Genomic DNA, 15,609 nt, shown 5'->3' with positions numbered 1-15,609 from the left:
AAAATATTACCTTGTCAGGAAATGTTTCAAAGGATGTACGGACTGCATCACGGCACCCAAACTTAGAGGACTTGAAGCGTCTGACTATATCTTGCAGTGTGGCAGCCACCGCAAAATACTCCTGCTTCAGACGCAACTCTTTACCTTCAAAAAACTGGGAAGAGGGAGTATAATGGTAGAAGTGTGAATGAAAACAAAAAAACAGAAGTTCAACATTTCAGCACATCCTAAACTGATAAGAATTAGTTTCCTCTGATGGCAGAATTAAAATCTCATCGTAGAAATGTTTCATGTGGCTGGACTATTAATGCCCAGCTGCCATGGGTTTGGAGCCTGTTAGTAATCCAGATTTAATATGTGGGTGTGTCAATTCACTTGCACCCTAGAATATCACCATTTTTTTCATGGTGCCTCTAGGCCAAAGGTTTCTTATTGAGAAATTCAGAAAAAATGTTTCAATTAAATAAATTGTGATAACCTGTCATCCTTAGGTTCTGCTATGCGGAGGTGGACAGGGTTGTGCTTTTATTTGTCCACATATTTTATGACTGGCAGCCACCAACACTGGTTTTACCTGTACATTGACCATAAATAATTTAAATTTGATCCTGCACCATGAACCTACAAGTGCCCCACGGAACCTATGTTTGGGAACCACTGCTTTAGGGGGAATTATATCAAAGCTTCTAAAGACTGTAGAAGCATACAAGTGGCCAAATTGACCATAGCAACCAATCAGCTTCTACCTTTTATTTTATATTATGTATATGTATGCTATAGGTAACTTCTGTTCTTCTCCACTCTTTAGAAGGTTTGATACATCTCCCTGATAGTTGTGAGAGCTCCAGGAGGACTGCAATATATTATAATGATTTTTATACAGGTTAAACCAAGGAGCTTGTGGCATTCAGAGAATACACAGTTTATATACAAGTTCATCTTTAATAAATAAAATAAAGAATTGTTACTCACGTTATCATTTGGATATAGGACACGTGAGATGTTTTCAGCAAGGTTCCGATCTAATACGGCCTGGATGTAACCACCAACATTGACTGAAAATGGAAGGAGAGAATTTTAGATTAATTGCTTATGAGGCTTGTACAATAATATTGGATCCAGCACAATATATAAAGGGAAACAATTCTAGAAACAACATTAACCAGAAGCAGAGGCACAAAATACTATTAGATGCAGGGGTTAAAGTGGGCCGGAATGGGGTGGAACTGCGTTCTGTCAGTTCTATTTGGAGGCGGAACCAGTTCCGCCTCCTCAAGCCCACCTTAACCAACCAGTCAGCCCTGTGCCGCATGGAGTTGCCGGGCGCCTGCTGAGATTTTGTTACCAGCAGGCGCCCGGCTCCTTCCCTACAGCAGCACCCGGAGGCTAGAGTTCACTCGTGAGCTCCGGCTTCCGACTCCCGCAGTGGGCACTATGGGAGAGACCCCATTGTTCCGAGGAGAAGCCAGTCAGACGGTAGCAGACGCAGGAGCGGGGCTTAAGGCACGTATTGTGTGTTACTGTTTATTTTTGTGTAAGGGGCACTACTAATGGGGTCATTACCACTGGGGTACTACCACTGCTGGTACTTCTACTGGGGGCATTATTACAGGTGGCATTACTACTTGAGTTCCACCACATCTCTAGAACCACTTTAAGCACTGATTAGATGTATCGAGTAAAAGAAAGCTGTAGATTGAAAAGAATGTAGAAGTCAATGGTAGTTTGCTAAGCTATTATGTAAAGCAAAGTGCTCTCTGGCATTGTAAAGTACATTTAAGCCTTCTGAATTTCCATTATGCCAGATCAAGTTAAAGAAAAGATATAATAAGTTACGTGCCTGGCTTCAAGCAAGGGGGCAGCAGAGTATCATGCAATGCTTCCTAAAAACTCTATATCCAGCAAAGCATAGTGCAGTAAGATCAGGAGCCAGCACACTGTATACTGGATGTAGAAGTGCAGATGAATGATATCACAATAAGCAAACACCATTGTGGGAAAACGGAAGTTAGAAAGAGAGGTAACATTAAATTATTGTAAAATTGTGGCAGTAGATTTTAACTGATTTTATAATGTGCTCAATTGCAATTTTCCTACATTTAAAGCAAAATCACAATCAGTATCAATATTTTGATTTAAGACTTAAATAATAATGGGGGTGCTAATTGCAAAATGCTGCATCATATAGCCAAATTCACTTTGATATGAAATGTTTAATTTCTGCTATATACGGCCTGATTCAGAGTTGTACGCTATGCAGATATTTACACAGTTTTTATTACAGCGCATGCATCTAAGTCGCACAGCGCATATATTCCGAGACCTCTTCGATGACGCTCACAAAGGTTTTAGATGCAGAGTGACTGACAGTTATGGGTCATATGTGGTGGAAAAGGGTGGTAATGAAGGGGTGGTTAGAAAAACGCGGGCGTCACGCAACCGTTTTATAGTAATGTGGGATCTAATGACTGCATCTTTGTACGTAACTTCACTGATGAAGGTGTTATAGTTCCGTCGGCCACTCTGAGTAACCATAGGGTTAGTTCATAGCCCACAGTTTTCTAACTAAGTATATGCCCCTGGACTGTTTCACTTCATTACATTACATTAAGACAGTGGTTCCCAATCTGGGTCCGTGGCACTATGGTGTGCTGTGGAGCACTTGCAGGAATGCCATGGCTTGGTGGTCCAGGACCAAATCCAATTATTTATGGTCAATGTGATAGACAAAATGTTATGGAATCCTGTGCAGTTGTGTAAGGCCTCTAGAACCAAGGAGAGGATCTTCCACCAATAACAGCCACCCGCTGTACCCTTAGTGATAGATGTTCACAGTGATACTTAGGTGGCCTTTTGGACTTAAACCTCCAGCAGTAGAGGCTTACGCAACTGACGGAAGACCGCAGGACTGCTGACTGGAAACAAGGTACAGCTATGAAGTGGCAGTCCTACCTCTGCAGAAACTAGCTGGTGTGAAACTGCAGGTAGAATGTAACTTGTACACAACCAGCGACAAGTGGTAATGGCTTAAGGTACATCTAAGGACTAAAGTACGACTGGGTAATAAAGCATACAGTGACAAAACCCCAGACAGGAGCGACTGGGACTGTAGTACAGCATGGTCTCCGGCTATGGAATGACTGTCTATGAATTTCGATGCGGCTGAGCTGCGGGCTGTGGAGCGACTGATTTGTGGTCTGGCAGAGTGACAGGAGTGAGGGTTGTGACGGGCTGGCCCGAAGACGGTGATGTGGCCAATGCTGCGGACTGTGGTACAACTAACTGGACTGAGTACAATAGGGTGGTTGGGTCATTGGCTGATGTAGCTGACTAGGGTATGAGATGCGGCTATGCCACCGGTTGAGGTATGATCGACAGGTGATCCTTGGTGTGGCTTAGACTGCAGCAACTGGTTCATGAACGGTGACACCGCATACGCCGCAGGCTGAGGAACAACAGGATAAGCACAATAATGTGGCTGGGCCACTGGCTGATGTAGCTGACTAAGGTGTGCGGTACGACAAGTCACCGTTTGAGGTATGTAGATGATCACAGGTACGGCTTAGAGTGCAGGCTGGAGGCAGTGAGATGGAAAGCACTGCTGGCTTGAAGTGGCTGATCACTGACTGACGCTGATTAGGATGTAGTGTGAAAATGCAGCGGGCTGAGGACAGGTAGGTCGCTGCTGCAGAAGTCGCTGCTCCGGGGACGTGAGCAGGTAGAATAACAGCAGCTGAAATCAGGGCGAATTCTGATCAGGAAGGCAGGCTCAGGAAACTGTTAACAACTACTTTGAACGCAGGTACTGCAGAACAAGATGAGACCGGCTAAAGCTCGATCTTCTGAGCCAGGGCCGGCCCTAAGCATAGGCATAATAGGCAAATACCTAGGGGTACCTGGAATACCTAGGGGCATCCCAAGCCTAGGGTGGTAGATTTTTTTATTCCTTTCAGCTGGCTCTGGCACTGATTGCTATCTCAGCGATCCCAGCCAGCCAGGAGGAGATGTCAGGACTGAGGCTGCAGCAGCAGAACACAGAGCGGTGCTCAGACTCACATGCTGAGCACTGGGAACGCACTGTGAACAGCTGCAAGGTAAGCCAGGCAACGCTTGTGGAGCTGCAAGACCCAGCCATTTAGGATAAAGGTAAGAGCTGGATGAGGGGGAGGCAGATACAGATGGGAAGTAGGGGCTCAGGGGGCTGATGACAAGGATAAGGGAGTAGCAGGCAGATACATATGGGGAGTGGGGGCTCAGAGGACTGATGACACTATGGGAAGGAGGTGGAGGCAGTAATATGGGGGTGTGGGAGCTCAGGGTTGATGACAGTGCTATCAGGGCGGGGCACATGAGGCAGAGACACATGGAGAGTGGTCAGGGCCGCTTCTATAATTACGCATGATACACAGCCGAGGAGGGAGAATGGGTGACTGCTGTGTGTGTGAGAGAGAATGGGTGACTGCTGTGTGTGTGAGAGAGAATGGGTGACTGCTGTGTGTGTGAGAGAGAATGGGTGACTGCTGTGTTTGTGAGAGAGAGTGGGTGACTGCTGCGTGTAATGGAGCGTACACACGGTCAGATTTGTCAGACTTGTCAGATTTGTCAGATGAACGACTGAACGATTTGAACGATTTTACCAAAGTTTTGAACGATTTGAACGATTGAACGATTTTTGACTGCATTAAAATGAATGGAATCGTCCAAGTCTGACTGCAAACCCATCAGATGTCAGATATCGTTATCTGACAAACGGGAACGCGCATCGTTGATCGTCCATCGTTCAGGCATGTCAGATATGAACGATTTTCCTTCAGATATGAACGACTGAACGATTTTTAAATCGTTATCGTTCATATCTGAAGGAAAAATCTGATCGTGTGTATGCACCATTAGTGAGAGAATGGGTGACTGCTGCGTGTTAGAGAGAGAATGGGTGACTGCTGTGTGTGTGAGAGAATGGGTGACTGCTGTGTGTGTGAGAGAGAATGGGTGACTGCTGTGTTTGTGAGAGAGAATGGGTGACTGCTGTGTGTGAGAGAGAATGGGTGACTGCTGTGTGTGAGAGATAGAATGGGTGACTGCTGTGTGTGTGAGAGAGAATGGGTGACTGCTGTGTTTGTGAGAGAGAATGGGTGACTGCTGTGTGTGAGAGAGAATGGGTGACTGCTGTGTGTGAGAGATAGAATGGGTGACTGCTGTATGTGTGAGAGAGAATGGGTGACTGCTGTGTTTGTGAGAGAATGGGTGACTGCTGTGTGTGTGAGAGAGAATGGGTGACTGCTGTGTTTGTGAGAGAGAATGGGTGACTGCTGCATGTTAGAGAGAGAATGGGTGACTTCTGTGTGTGAGAGAGAGAATGGGTGACTGCTGTGTGTGTGAGAGAATGGGTGACTTGCTGTGTGTGAGAGAAATAGTTGGTGACTGCTGTGTGAGAGAGAATGGGTGACTGCTGTGTGTGTGAGAGAGAATGGGTGACTCCTGTGTTTGAGAGAATGGGTGACTGCTGTGTGTGTGAGAGAGAATATGACTGCTGTGTGTGTGAGAGAGAATGGGTGACTGCTGTGTGTGAGAGAGAATGGGTGACTGCTGTGTGTGAGAGAATGGGTGACTGCTGTGTGTGTGAGAGAGAATATGACTGCTGTGTGTGTGAGAGAGAATGGGTGACTGCTGTGTGTGAGAGAATGGGTGACTGCTGTGTGTGAGAGAGAGAATTGGTGACTTCTGCATGTGAGAGAGAAAATGGGTGGCTTCTGGGTATGTGAGAGAGAATATGACTGCTGTGTGTGTGAGAGAGAATATGACTGCTGTGTGTGTGAGAGAGAATGGGTGACTGCTGTGTGTGTGAGAGAGAATATGACTGCTGTGTGTGTGAGAGAGAATGGGTGACTGCTGGGTGTGAGAGAGAGAATGGGTGACTGCTGTGTGTGAGAGAGAATAGGTGACTGATGTGTGTGAGAGAGAATGAGTGACTGATGTGTGTGAGAGAAAGAATGGGTGACTTCTGCGTGAGAGAGAATGGGTGACGGCTGCATGTGAGAGACAGAATGGGTGACTGCTGTGTGTGAGAGAGCATGGGTGACTGCTGTGTGTGAGAGAGAATGGGTGACTGCTGTGTGAGAGAGAATGGGTGACGGCTGCATGTGAGAGACAGAATGGGTGACTGCTGTGTGTGAGAGAGCATGGGTGACTGCTGTGTGTGAGAGAGAATGGGTGACTTGCTGTGTGAGAGAGAATGGGTGACGGCTGCATGTGAGAGACAGAATGGGTGACTGCTGTGTGTGAGAGAGAATAGGTGACTTCTGTGTGTGAGAGAGAATGGGTGACTGCTGTGTGTGAGAGAGAGACTGGGTGACTTCTGTGTGTGAGAGAGACTGGGTGACTGCTGTGTGTGAGAGAGAATGGGTGACTGCTGTGTGTGAGAGAGAGACTGGGTGACTGCTGTGTGTGAGAGAGAGACTGAGTGACTTCTGTGTGTGAGAGAGAATGGGTGACTGCTGTGTGTGAGAGAGACTGGGTGACTTCTGTGTGTGAGAGAGAATGGGTGACTTCTGTGTGAGAGAGAATGGGTGACTGCTGTGTGTGAGAGAGACTGGGTGACTGTTGTGTGTGAGAGATAGAATGGGTGACTGCTGTGTGTGAGAGATAGAATGGGTGACTGCTGTGTGTGAGAGAGAATGGGTGACTGTTGTGTGTGAGAGATAGAATGGGTGACTGTTGTGTGTGAGAGATAGAATGGGTGACTGCTGTGTGTGAGAGAGAATGGGTGACTGTTGTGTGTGAGAGAGAGAATGGGTGACTGTTGTGTGTGAGAGATAGAATGGGTGACTGCTGTGTGTGAGAGAGAATGGGTGACTGCTGTGTGTGTCACCGTGATTCAAGAAAGATTGGGAAACACTGCATTATTTAAGATATATATATTTGATATTGCTTTCAATATCTTGAGTGGGTTTTGCATGGAGTGCCGCAGGTTGCCTATGCTTGTTCTAGAGATTCCTTTTAGCAAATTGTCTACTTTTGCTGGAGTTTAACTGAGGCAGCAAGTTCGGAGCACTTCATCTAGTGATATAATTTCCTTTTGGGTGAATGATCTGTTTTTAATATTGGACGAACAAGAACCAAGCCCCAATATTTTACAATAGGTCAACAGGGAATGGACTTTGGGCCTGATTCATTAAGGATCACTATTGCGATAGCAGCTCTGTAATCGCACGCAGCATTTGCTGTGAAAATATGAATGCTATGGCAATTCCGCTGTCCGCTGCTCCTGTTCCGCTCAGCACTATAGGAGAGAAGTCAAGAGACGTCTCTCCCTTAACCCAGTGCAGGACCGAAAGGTGGAGCTCATGAGTGCCCCTTATACAGTGCTCCCAGTAATGTCCCTTAAGCCATGCCCCAGTAGTGCCCCTTATGCAATGCCCCCTGTAGTAGTGCCCCTTATGCAGTACCCCAGTAGTAGTGTCTCTTATGTAGTGCAGTGCCCCCAGTAGTAGTGCACCTTATGCAATGTAGTGCACATTATGCAGTGCCCCAGTAGCAGTGCCCCTTATGCAATGCTCCCTGTTGTAGTGCTCCTTATACAGTGCCCCCAGTAGTTGTGCCCCTTATGCAATGCCCCCTGATATAGTGCACATTATCAGGGCCGCCATCAGGGAGGGACCGCCGGGCCTCGAGTCCCGGGCCCGGAGGGGAAGCAATCGGGAAGCCGACTGCCTAAATACCGGCAGCCGGCTTCCCGACTGTCATATCCTGGCAAGGGTGAAATGCCGGGCGTCTAGATGTAGACGCCCGCATTTCCCCGACGCCGGGAGACCGGTGCCCGGCATCCCGATCATAGAGATGCCGGGCGCCGCGAGCGGACAGCCGCAGGGGGGGTGGGTTAGGTTTAGGGTTCCCGGGGGGACTTAGGGTTAGGCACCCCCCCGGGAGGGTTAGGTTAGGGGGAGGGAGAGTTAGGATTAGGCACCCCCGGGGGGGACTTAGGGTTACGCACCCCCCCGGGGGACTTAGGTTTAGGCAGGGGGGGAGGGGGGATTAGGGTTAGGCACTTGGGGGGGAAGTTAGGGTTAGGCACCCCTAAGGAGGGTTAGGGGGGTTAGGTTAGGTTAGTAGATACTCACCTATCTACCATCGGGATTTCCAGCGCTGTCGAGCTTCCGCTGCTCGGAACTCTGCTGATGTCGGCCTGCCGCTGATGGGAATCGAACCATTCCGCCCGGAGGGAGGGAAGAGGGAGGGGGGCAAGGGTAGCAGCGCCGCTGCAGCAGCAAATAGAAGCAGTGCGGCCGCAAGCCAGCCTGAGGTCGCGGAACGGCAGCCAATCAGGAGCGGCCGTAGCGGCTGCTCCTGATTGGCTGCTGGTCCACGAGCTTGTTTTGGAGTCAGCGCGCATGATGTAATGGCGCGCCAGTGTAGGGTGAGCCGCGGATGAAGAGGAGCGCATTTGCAACTCTGCACTGCTGGTGGACCGTGGAGGAAGTAGCCGCTGCCTGGTCCATAAGGTAAGTGGGGGAATGTCTGGTCAGCAGGGGGATGGGGGAGTGGGTGAGAGTGAGGTGATAAAAATGCAGGGCCTGCCACGGACACATGTCACTACCCGGGGGGCTGAGGGGTGGGGGAGATGTCTGCCGCTCACAGACTTCACTACCAGGGGGGCAGGAGGGGGAGAGGTGATAAAAATGCAGGGCCTGCCGCGCTCACTAGCTCACTAAATTCACTAATGGGGGGGGTGAGATAATAAAAATAAAAATGCAGGGCCTGCCACGCGCAGAATATATGCACAAACCAGGGGGGGGGGGGTGTTTGAGGTGATGAAAATGCAGGGCCTGCTGTGCACAGACTACATTCAATAAGGGGGGGTGAGGTAATACAAATAAAAAGGTAGGGCGCACAGACTGCATTCAATAACGGAGGTGGGGGGGGTCCTGCCTATTCTGTCAGTCCCGGGTCCCACAATTTCTGATGGCAGCCCTGCACATTATGCAGTGCCGCCAGTAGCAGTGCCCCTTATGCAATGCCCCCTGTTGTAGTGCACATTATGCAGTGCCCCAGTAGCAGTGCCCCTTATGCAATGCTCCCTGTTGTAGTGCACATTATGCAGTACCCCCTGTAGTAGTGCTCCTTATGCAATGCCCCCTGTTGTAGTGCACATTATGCAGTGCCCCCAGTAGTTGTGCCCCTTATGCAATGCCCCCTGATGTAGTGCACATTATGCAGTGCCCCAGTAGCAGTGCCCCTTATGCAATGCTCCCTGTTGTAGTGCACATTATGCAGTACCCCCTGTAGTAGTGCTCCTTATGCAGTGCCCCCAGTAGCAGTGCCCCTTATGCAATGCCCCCTATTGTAGTGCACATTATGCAGTGCCCCCTGTAGTAGTGCTCCTTATGCAGTGCCCCCAGTAGTTGTGCCCCTTATGCAATGCCCCCTGATGTAGTGCACATTATGCAGTGCCGCCAGTAGCAGTGCCAATTATGCAATGCCCCCTGTTGTAGTGCACATTCTGCAGTGCCTTCAGTAGTGTCCCTTATATTGTACCCCCTATGCAGTGCCCAATATACAGTGCCCCCAGTAGTAGTGCTTTTTACGCATAAAACACAAAGACAGACAAAATTATACTTACCGGAATCCTTGCTCCTGCGCCCGCCGCTGTCCGCTGCTCCCATCCCGCTTGACACTATAGGACGTCTCTCTCTTCACCCAGTACAGGAGCCAAAAGGCGGAGCTCCAACCCGGCTCTGGCCCTGGGTGCAGCAGCCAATAAGTCTGCCTGACTCTTATTGGCTGCAGTGCTAAAACAACAACGCTGTTTGTTTTAATGTGTAGTGCCGTTGACCGCATATGCCCTGGACTGCTGTCGGCGGCGCCCTCGGCACGTGCCCCGTTCGAACCCCCACGTTATGCCACTGCCCTTTATATGTTATACTTGGCCACCTGACAATGGGCTATGTATTGTACACTTTGGCCGCCTAGTAATGCTTTTCCTACCTCTTGTTCAACCTAATTAGAATTTTTGAAGGTTATGGGGCCTATTCATCAACACTAAAATAACGTTTTTAAGGACATTTTCCTTAAATAACGTTATTTTGGTATTCATGTAGCCACTTAACACAGGAGATATCACAGATATCTCCTTGCTAAGTTCCCCTGGGTTAATTTCCACACTCCCCATACATTAGTATGGGGATGTGGAAATTGTGGTATTCATCAAATTCCGAAAATTATCAATTTTCGGAATTTGATGCAGTTACTATTCGCCACTGTGAGGCATCTGTAGGCAGTAGGCACTGTGAGGCATCTGTAGGCAGTAGGCACTGTGAGGCATCTGTAGGCAGTAGGCACTGTGAGGCATCTGTAGACAGTAGGCAGTAGGCACTGTGAGGCATCTGTAGACAGTAGGCAGTAGGCACTGTGAGGCATCTGTAGACAGTAGGCAGTAGGCACTGTGAAGCATCTGTAGACAGTAGGCAGTAGGCACTGTGAGGCATCTGTAGGCAGTAGGCACTGTGAGGCATCTGTAGGCAGTAGGCACTGTGAGGCATCTGTAGGCAGTAGGCACTGTGAGGCATCTGTAGACAGTAGGCAGTAGGCACTGTGAGGCATCTGTAGACAGTAGGCAGTAGGCACTGTGAGGCATCTGTAGACAGTAGGCAGTAGGCACTGTGAGGCATCTGTAGACAGTAGGCAGTAGGCACTGTGAGGCATCTGTAGGCAGTGCTGCACATGCGCTGGTTTTACAGATGTAACAGCGCATGCGCAGCACTGTTTCCAGATGCGATAAGGTAGTGTAGGCAGGGAAAAGTATCTATTTCCCGAAAAGCTGTCATCGCAAAAATGACAGCTTTTCGGAATAGATACTTATGGAGAGGTGGAATGATGAATTCCACCTATAATTAGCTAGAACTCCATGAGAGTTCTAGCTAATTATCTCCAGAGAATTGTTAGGTTTAATGAATAGGCCCCTGAATCTGAACGACTTGTGTCTTTTTTTAACCATTCTAAGTAACAAACTAAATTGGGCATCTCAAGTGGAAAGGAAACCATTATTTTCATACAACTCTTTGTAGTCGTCCTTGAGCAGTGTGAACAGGTGGTTTAAAAATAACAAAGAGTGCAATAAAAAATAACAGAGTGCGATAACACAGCATTAAAGACTCACAATCCTTCAAGTTGAAATCATTGGGAGCTTTTGCTGACCACAACCTCATGGTATTAACTGTGTTATTTTTATATCCAGGTACTGGGGTATCGTAAGGAAGAGCAAGAACAACCTGAAATTAAAGGAAAGTAGAGAGGAAGTCAGGTGATACATTTACTACAGGACCTGACACAATAGAAACATGTTATACATAGAGCAAGGATGCTTTTGCTATACTTTAATTACTGCTAGTTTCGAACTTACAGGCAATATAATTTTGTCTATAATGCTATTTTACAGAAATATATGTCCACTGGCCCATTGCATCACGACAGCCAGACGCAAGTGCTGCAAAATTAAAATTTTCTTACTGCATTTACCAACATACACAACAATGACTGGACCAAAATATCTTGAACATGTGCAGTCATTGTGAAAATGCAGTCAGTACCATGCAGCCAATAATCTCCCAACTGCACTAATAGGCCCCAATGTGTGCCAGAAGGGATACGGACGCCCAGCCACTACATAGGACAACTAGAACTTTTCCAATTATGCCTCCTGTGTGCAAATTTGCCACTCAGAATTCAGGCTGAAATAAACAAAACACCTGTGTAAATAATTGGAGGGAAAAACAACATCAAATAATTAACATGGTCACAGGCAGGGACTAATGTAAAATTCTAAATATTATCTTTAAAGCACTTTGTAGGGATGCCAAGATGGTGAGATGGGTACAGAGTACCCGGGTCTAGACTTTCCTAGAACTTTCCCAAACACCAGAAAGTGGATGAAAGCTCTTGTTCAGACAGGCTTTTCTAAATCAAACAGATTCAACCAACTTGCCTGAACGACCTTTTTTTGTGTTTTCTGGTGTTTGGGAGCAAATTGCTGATTGTCATTTGCTCCCATGCATTACCAAATTTTCATTCCAACCAACCAACTAGATGGAAGGTTGGAGGAAAGTTGGTCTGGTGTATGGCCAGCTTAAGGGGAATGTAGTAATGTCATCAAAATAGTGCAGCATATTGCCTCCTTCCTCCGGAAACACCCACACCAGGGCCCTAATTTATAGCATGGACATACATTGTGTTTGTGTTAAAATATTGAATACTATTTTTTTTCATCTCCTATCTGCTATTGCTAATCTGAGTATCCAGGTAATATTGGAAAATAAAAATAGGAGAACACATTCACATTCAATAAGTTGATAGATCATGTTTTTGTCCTGGTGATTGCAAAGTGCATCCGTGTATCATCATGTAATGGATGTCACGGGCTGTTTACCTCCTCAGTGTGTTCTCCGTTAACTATTGGTATATTGTGATTTGGGGATGTGTGACTGGCGCTGAGTTTCATACAAAAAGGGATCCAATTGGATATGCAGCCATGAACAGCAGGGGCTTTTCAACAGAGCTCCTCAAACAGACGATAGAAAAAAAAGGGTGTTGGTTCCGGTGCTTCCGTAGGATCTATGAATATCTTGGTGTTCCCCTCATGGGATAAAGAGAGAAAAAATATATATAGTGTAAATCCATAAATATTAGCAAATAAGAAATAGTGATAACCGTTTGAAGATATCCAGTGAAACCATCTGTGATGTCATTGTTGCAATCGGCAACTACCGTAGGACCACGGTGATTATTAGGTCCAACGCTACACACTCACCGAAAAAGGGGGAGTGCGATACTTACATCGCTATTTCTTATTTGCTAATATTTACAGATTTACACTATATATATTGGTATATTGGGCAACTTGGCACAGTGGTTAGCATTGCCTCGCAGCCCTGAGCTCATGAGCTCAATGTCTGACCAATGCACTATATGTGGGGAGCTTGTATGTTCTCCCTGTGTTTGCGTGGGTTTGTTCCGGAAAAAAAATATTTTTTTTCCCACACTCTGAAAACACACTGGTAAATTAATTGGCTTCTGTCTAAAATTAACCCTAGTGTGATGGTGTGTATACGTTGTAGGGAATATAGATTGTAAGCTCAACTGGGGCAGGGACTGCTGTGAATGACTGAAATATTCTCAGTAAAGTATGTTCTCAGTCTTCCCATGCGTCTAAGTCGCACTGTGCATGCGCCCGATGGTTACCTCTGGGAGACAAACAAATTTGGTTGCAAGAGCTGGGGATTTTAGTGGGCTTTTCTGGGAGGTAATAGGGGGTGGCTGAGCAGACGCGGGCATATCGCAGTCAGAGACTGCATCTAAAGACACATTTGTACTTACAGAGGCAGCCATGTGATGACGGATAATCTGCACCTCCATAGGGCTGGTGCAAGGTTCAATGGTGCTACCAGTAATGTGTCTTAATACGCATAGTGGCAGATTAGAGTCGCAGCTGGTGGGCACCTCAGTAGGAATACCATCGGCATTAGCATAAAGACGCAGTCATGCTGCTGCAAAAGATGCAATTGAGGCTGCAATAGTAATTATGGACTTCTGTAACTTTGTGACTTTGTTCTATCTAATTTAGTCATCTTTGTAGTGATGTCATTTGTTGTATGTTCTGTGCCCTATGTATGGCTCTACCAAACCTTTCTGGCCCTGCCATATAAATAAAGAATAACAATAAATAAAATAGAAGTGCTTTTGAATATATTCTATTAATCTAAACCCATTCTCCTGACAGCACCTTCCAATATACAGTATACATAATTAGTTCATCACTTGTGTGGCGGAGGACTTATCAGCGTTCTTTTCCCATCCTGAATGATGCTTCAATTGTCTATTCCAGAGGTTCCTAAACTCGGTCCTCAAGGCACCTTAACGGGCCAGGTTTTAAGGCTAACCATGCTTGAGCACAGGTGAGTACCTCAGACTTTTGATTTAACTATCTGTGCTCGACCATGGATATCCTTAAAACCTGGACCTGTAAGGTGCTTGAGTACCGAGTTTGGGAACCCCTGATCTATAATGTAAAAAGGACTTGTGAACTGTTCACTCTTGTATCTTAATTTTGCTTATTGGTGAGACTTGTAATAGTACTTTGTTTTGTTCACTTAATAGGACTCTGATACTTATTTTATCTGACATATGGCATTTCTGTGGGGATATAAAGGGGTGGGACCACTGGGTATTGCTACATGATGGTGCCTCATTTCACATGTACTTAGGCCATATGATAAATATAGCCTGATTTCATAAGAAAAATACATTTGAATATTGTATATGTGTGCTTAGCTGCCCCAGAGTACATACTGTCATAGTGATAAAAAAAACAAACATACTACAACATTACACTCACCTGGGTATCCACCCACTCACTTCCATGTGGGGTGTGATGGACTTTGCCAAAAAAATGGACCGGAATCATATATTCTGGCCTTGCTTTTTCCCATGGGTTTCCGTACCTCAGCCAGTCATCTGCCTCCTCCATCTTAAAAGAGGGATTGGATAGTGTCAGAACAATTAAGAAGAGGGCAATGGGAAGAGTTACCAGTAATGAAGCGCAGAACAGGAACTAATGCAGGAGGTCCAAATTCAATCTTTTCTGACTTTGGCCTGATTCAGCAAAGATCGCAACTGCGATTACGCATGCAATTGGCCGATTGTTGCATTATGCGCATGCAACGGTATGTATTAGCATATCTTCGCAGTGAGACTGCGTGCGTAATCGCTATTGCAATCGCAGTTGCGATCCTTGCTGAATCAGGCCCATTAATACTACTTTTGCACCAGTGCCAAAAGACACCTTCTCAAGTTAGTTCTGCATGATGGTGTGAGGGCAAATATTTGCTCTATATACAATGAAATGAGCTAGCCATAAATGGTCAGGTACAGCCTGGGTAAACCATGAGGATTGCATGTTACCCATCATTATGCACCTGATTATGTTAACAGATGCAAAAAAATAGGGGCTATAGCCTATATTTACTAAGTGGGTGTTTTCAAAGCTGCACATTAAATTGGATGGTTTTGCGTCATCTAGATACTTTTCAGAGCATACGTTCATTCATATACCCATGTATGCATTCTTCCATGTGACAGATATGCCTGACTGCCAATAGACTGAATTAAGAGCAGGGATACATGCTGTTTAGAAGAGTGTGACCGGCTTGTTTAATGATTGTGCCAACTTATAAATAGACTTAAGGGATAAAATATGAGATATGGTAAGAACTTACCCTTGTTATCTCTATTTCTACGAAGTCCATAGGGTTCCACAGGATACCTTGGGTATAGGTGTGACATCAGTCGCAGGGCACCAAAGAGTTAAGCTTTCAGCCTCCCAGGATGCACTAGGTCCCCCTCCTATACCCCGCCCCCGGGCCAAGGCACCTCAGTTAGTTACCAAGCCATAGGCCGGAGGAGGAGAAGGAAGAGAGAGAACAAAGATCTGGACACATACAAGAATCACATTCTCACCAGAGGGAGACGGAAAACCGGTGACCAGAGCAAAGCCCATCTGCAGCACAGGTGCGACAGGGCGGGAGTCCTGTGGAACCCTATGGACTTCGTAGAAATAGAGAT

The 15,609-nt window shown here is 46.5% G+C and overlaps 1 protein-coding gene across 2 annotated transcripts in view; it reads right to left on the bottom strand.

Moving 5' to 3' along the window:
• PYGM (glycogen phosphorylase, muscle associated) overlaps positions 1-15,609 on the bottom strand; it is an 80,953-nt gene that overhangs the window by 27,043 nt on the left and 38,301 nt on the right. For both annotated transcript variants that reach the window (XM_088442538.1, XM_088442539.1), the window contains exons 5-8: positions 14,384-14,515; positions 11,153-11,264; positions 973-1,055; positions 11-154 (exon numbers count right to left, since the gene is read on the bottom strand). In XM_088442538.1, coding sequence (XP_088298664.1) covers positions 11-154; positions 973-1,055; positions 11,153-11,264; positions 14,384-14,515 — 471 coding nt within the window. The remainder of the gene's footprint in view (positions 1-10; positions 155-972; positions 1,056-11,152; positions 11,265-14,383; positions 14,516-15,609) is intronic.

The sequence above is a fragment of the Taudactylus pleione genome, unplaced genomic scaffold (genome assembly GCF_031769625.1).
Source record: "Taudactylus pleione unplaced genomic scaffold, aTauple2 ptg000313l, whole genome shotgun sequence".
Lineage (NCBI taxonomy): Eukaryota > Metazoa > Chordata > Amphibia > Anura > Myobatrachidae > Taudactylus > Taudactylus pleione.
This window is presented reverse-complemented; position numbering and strand designations above follow the sequence as displayed.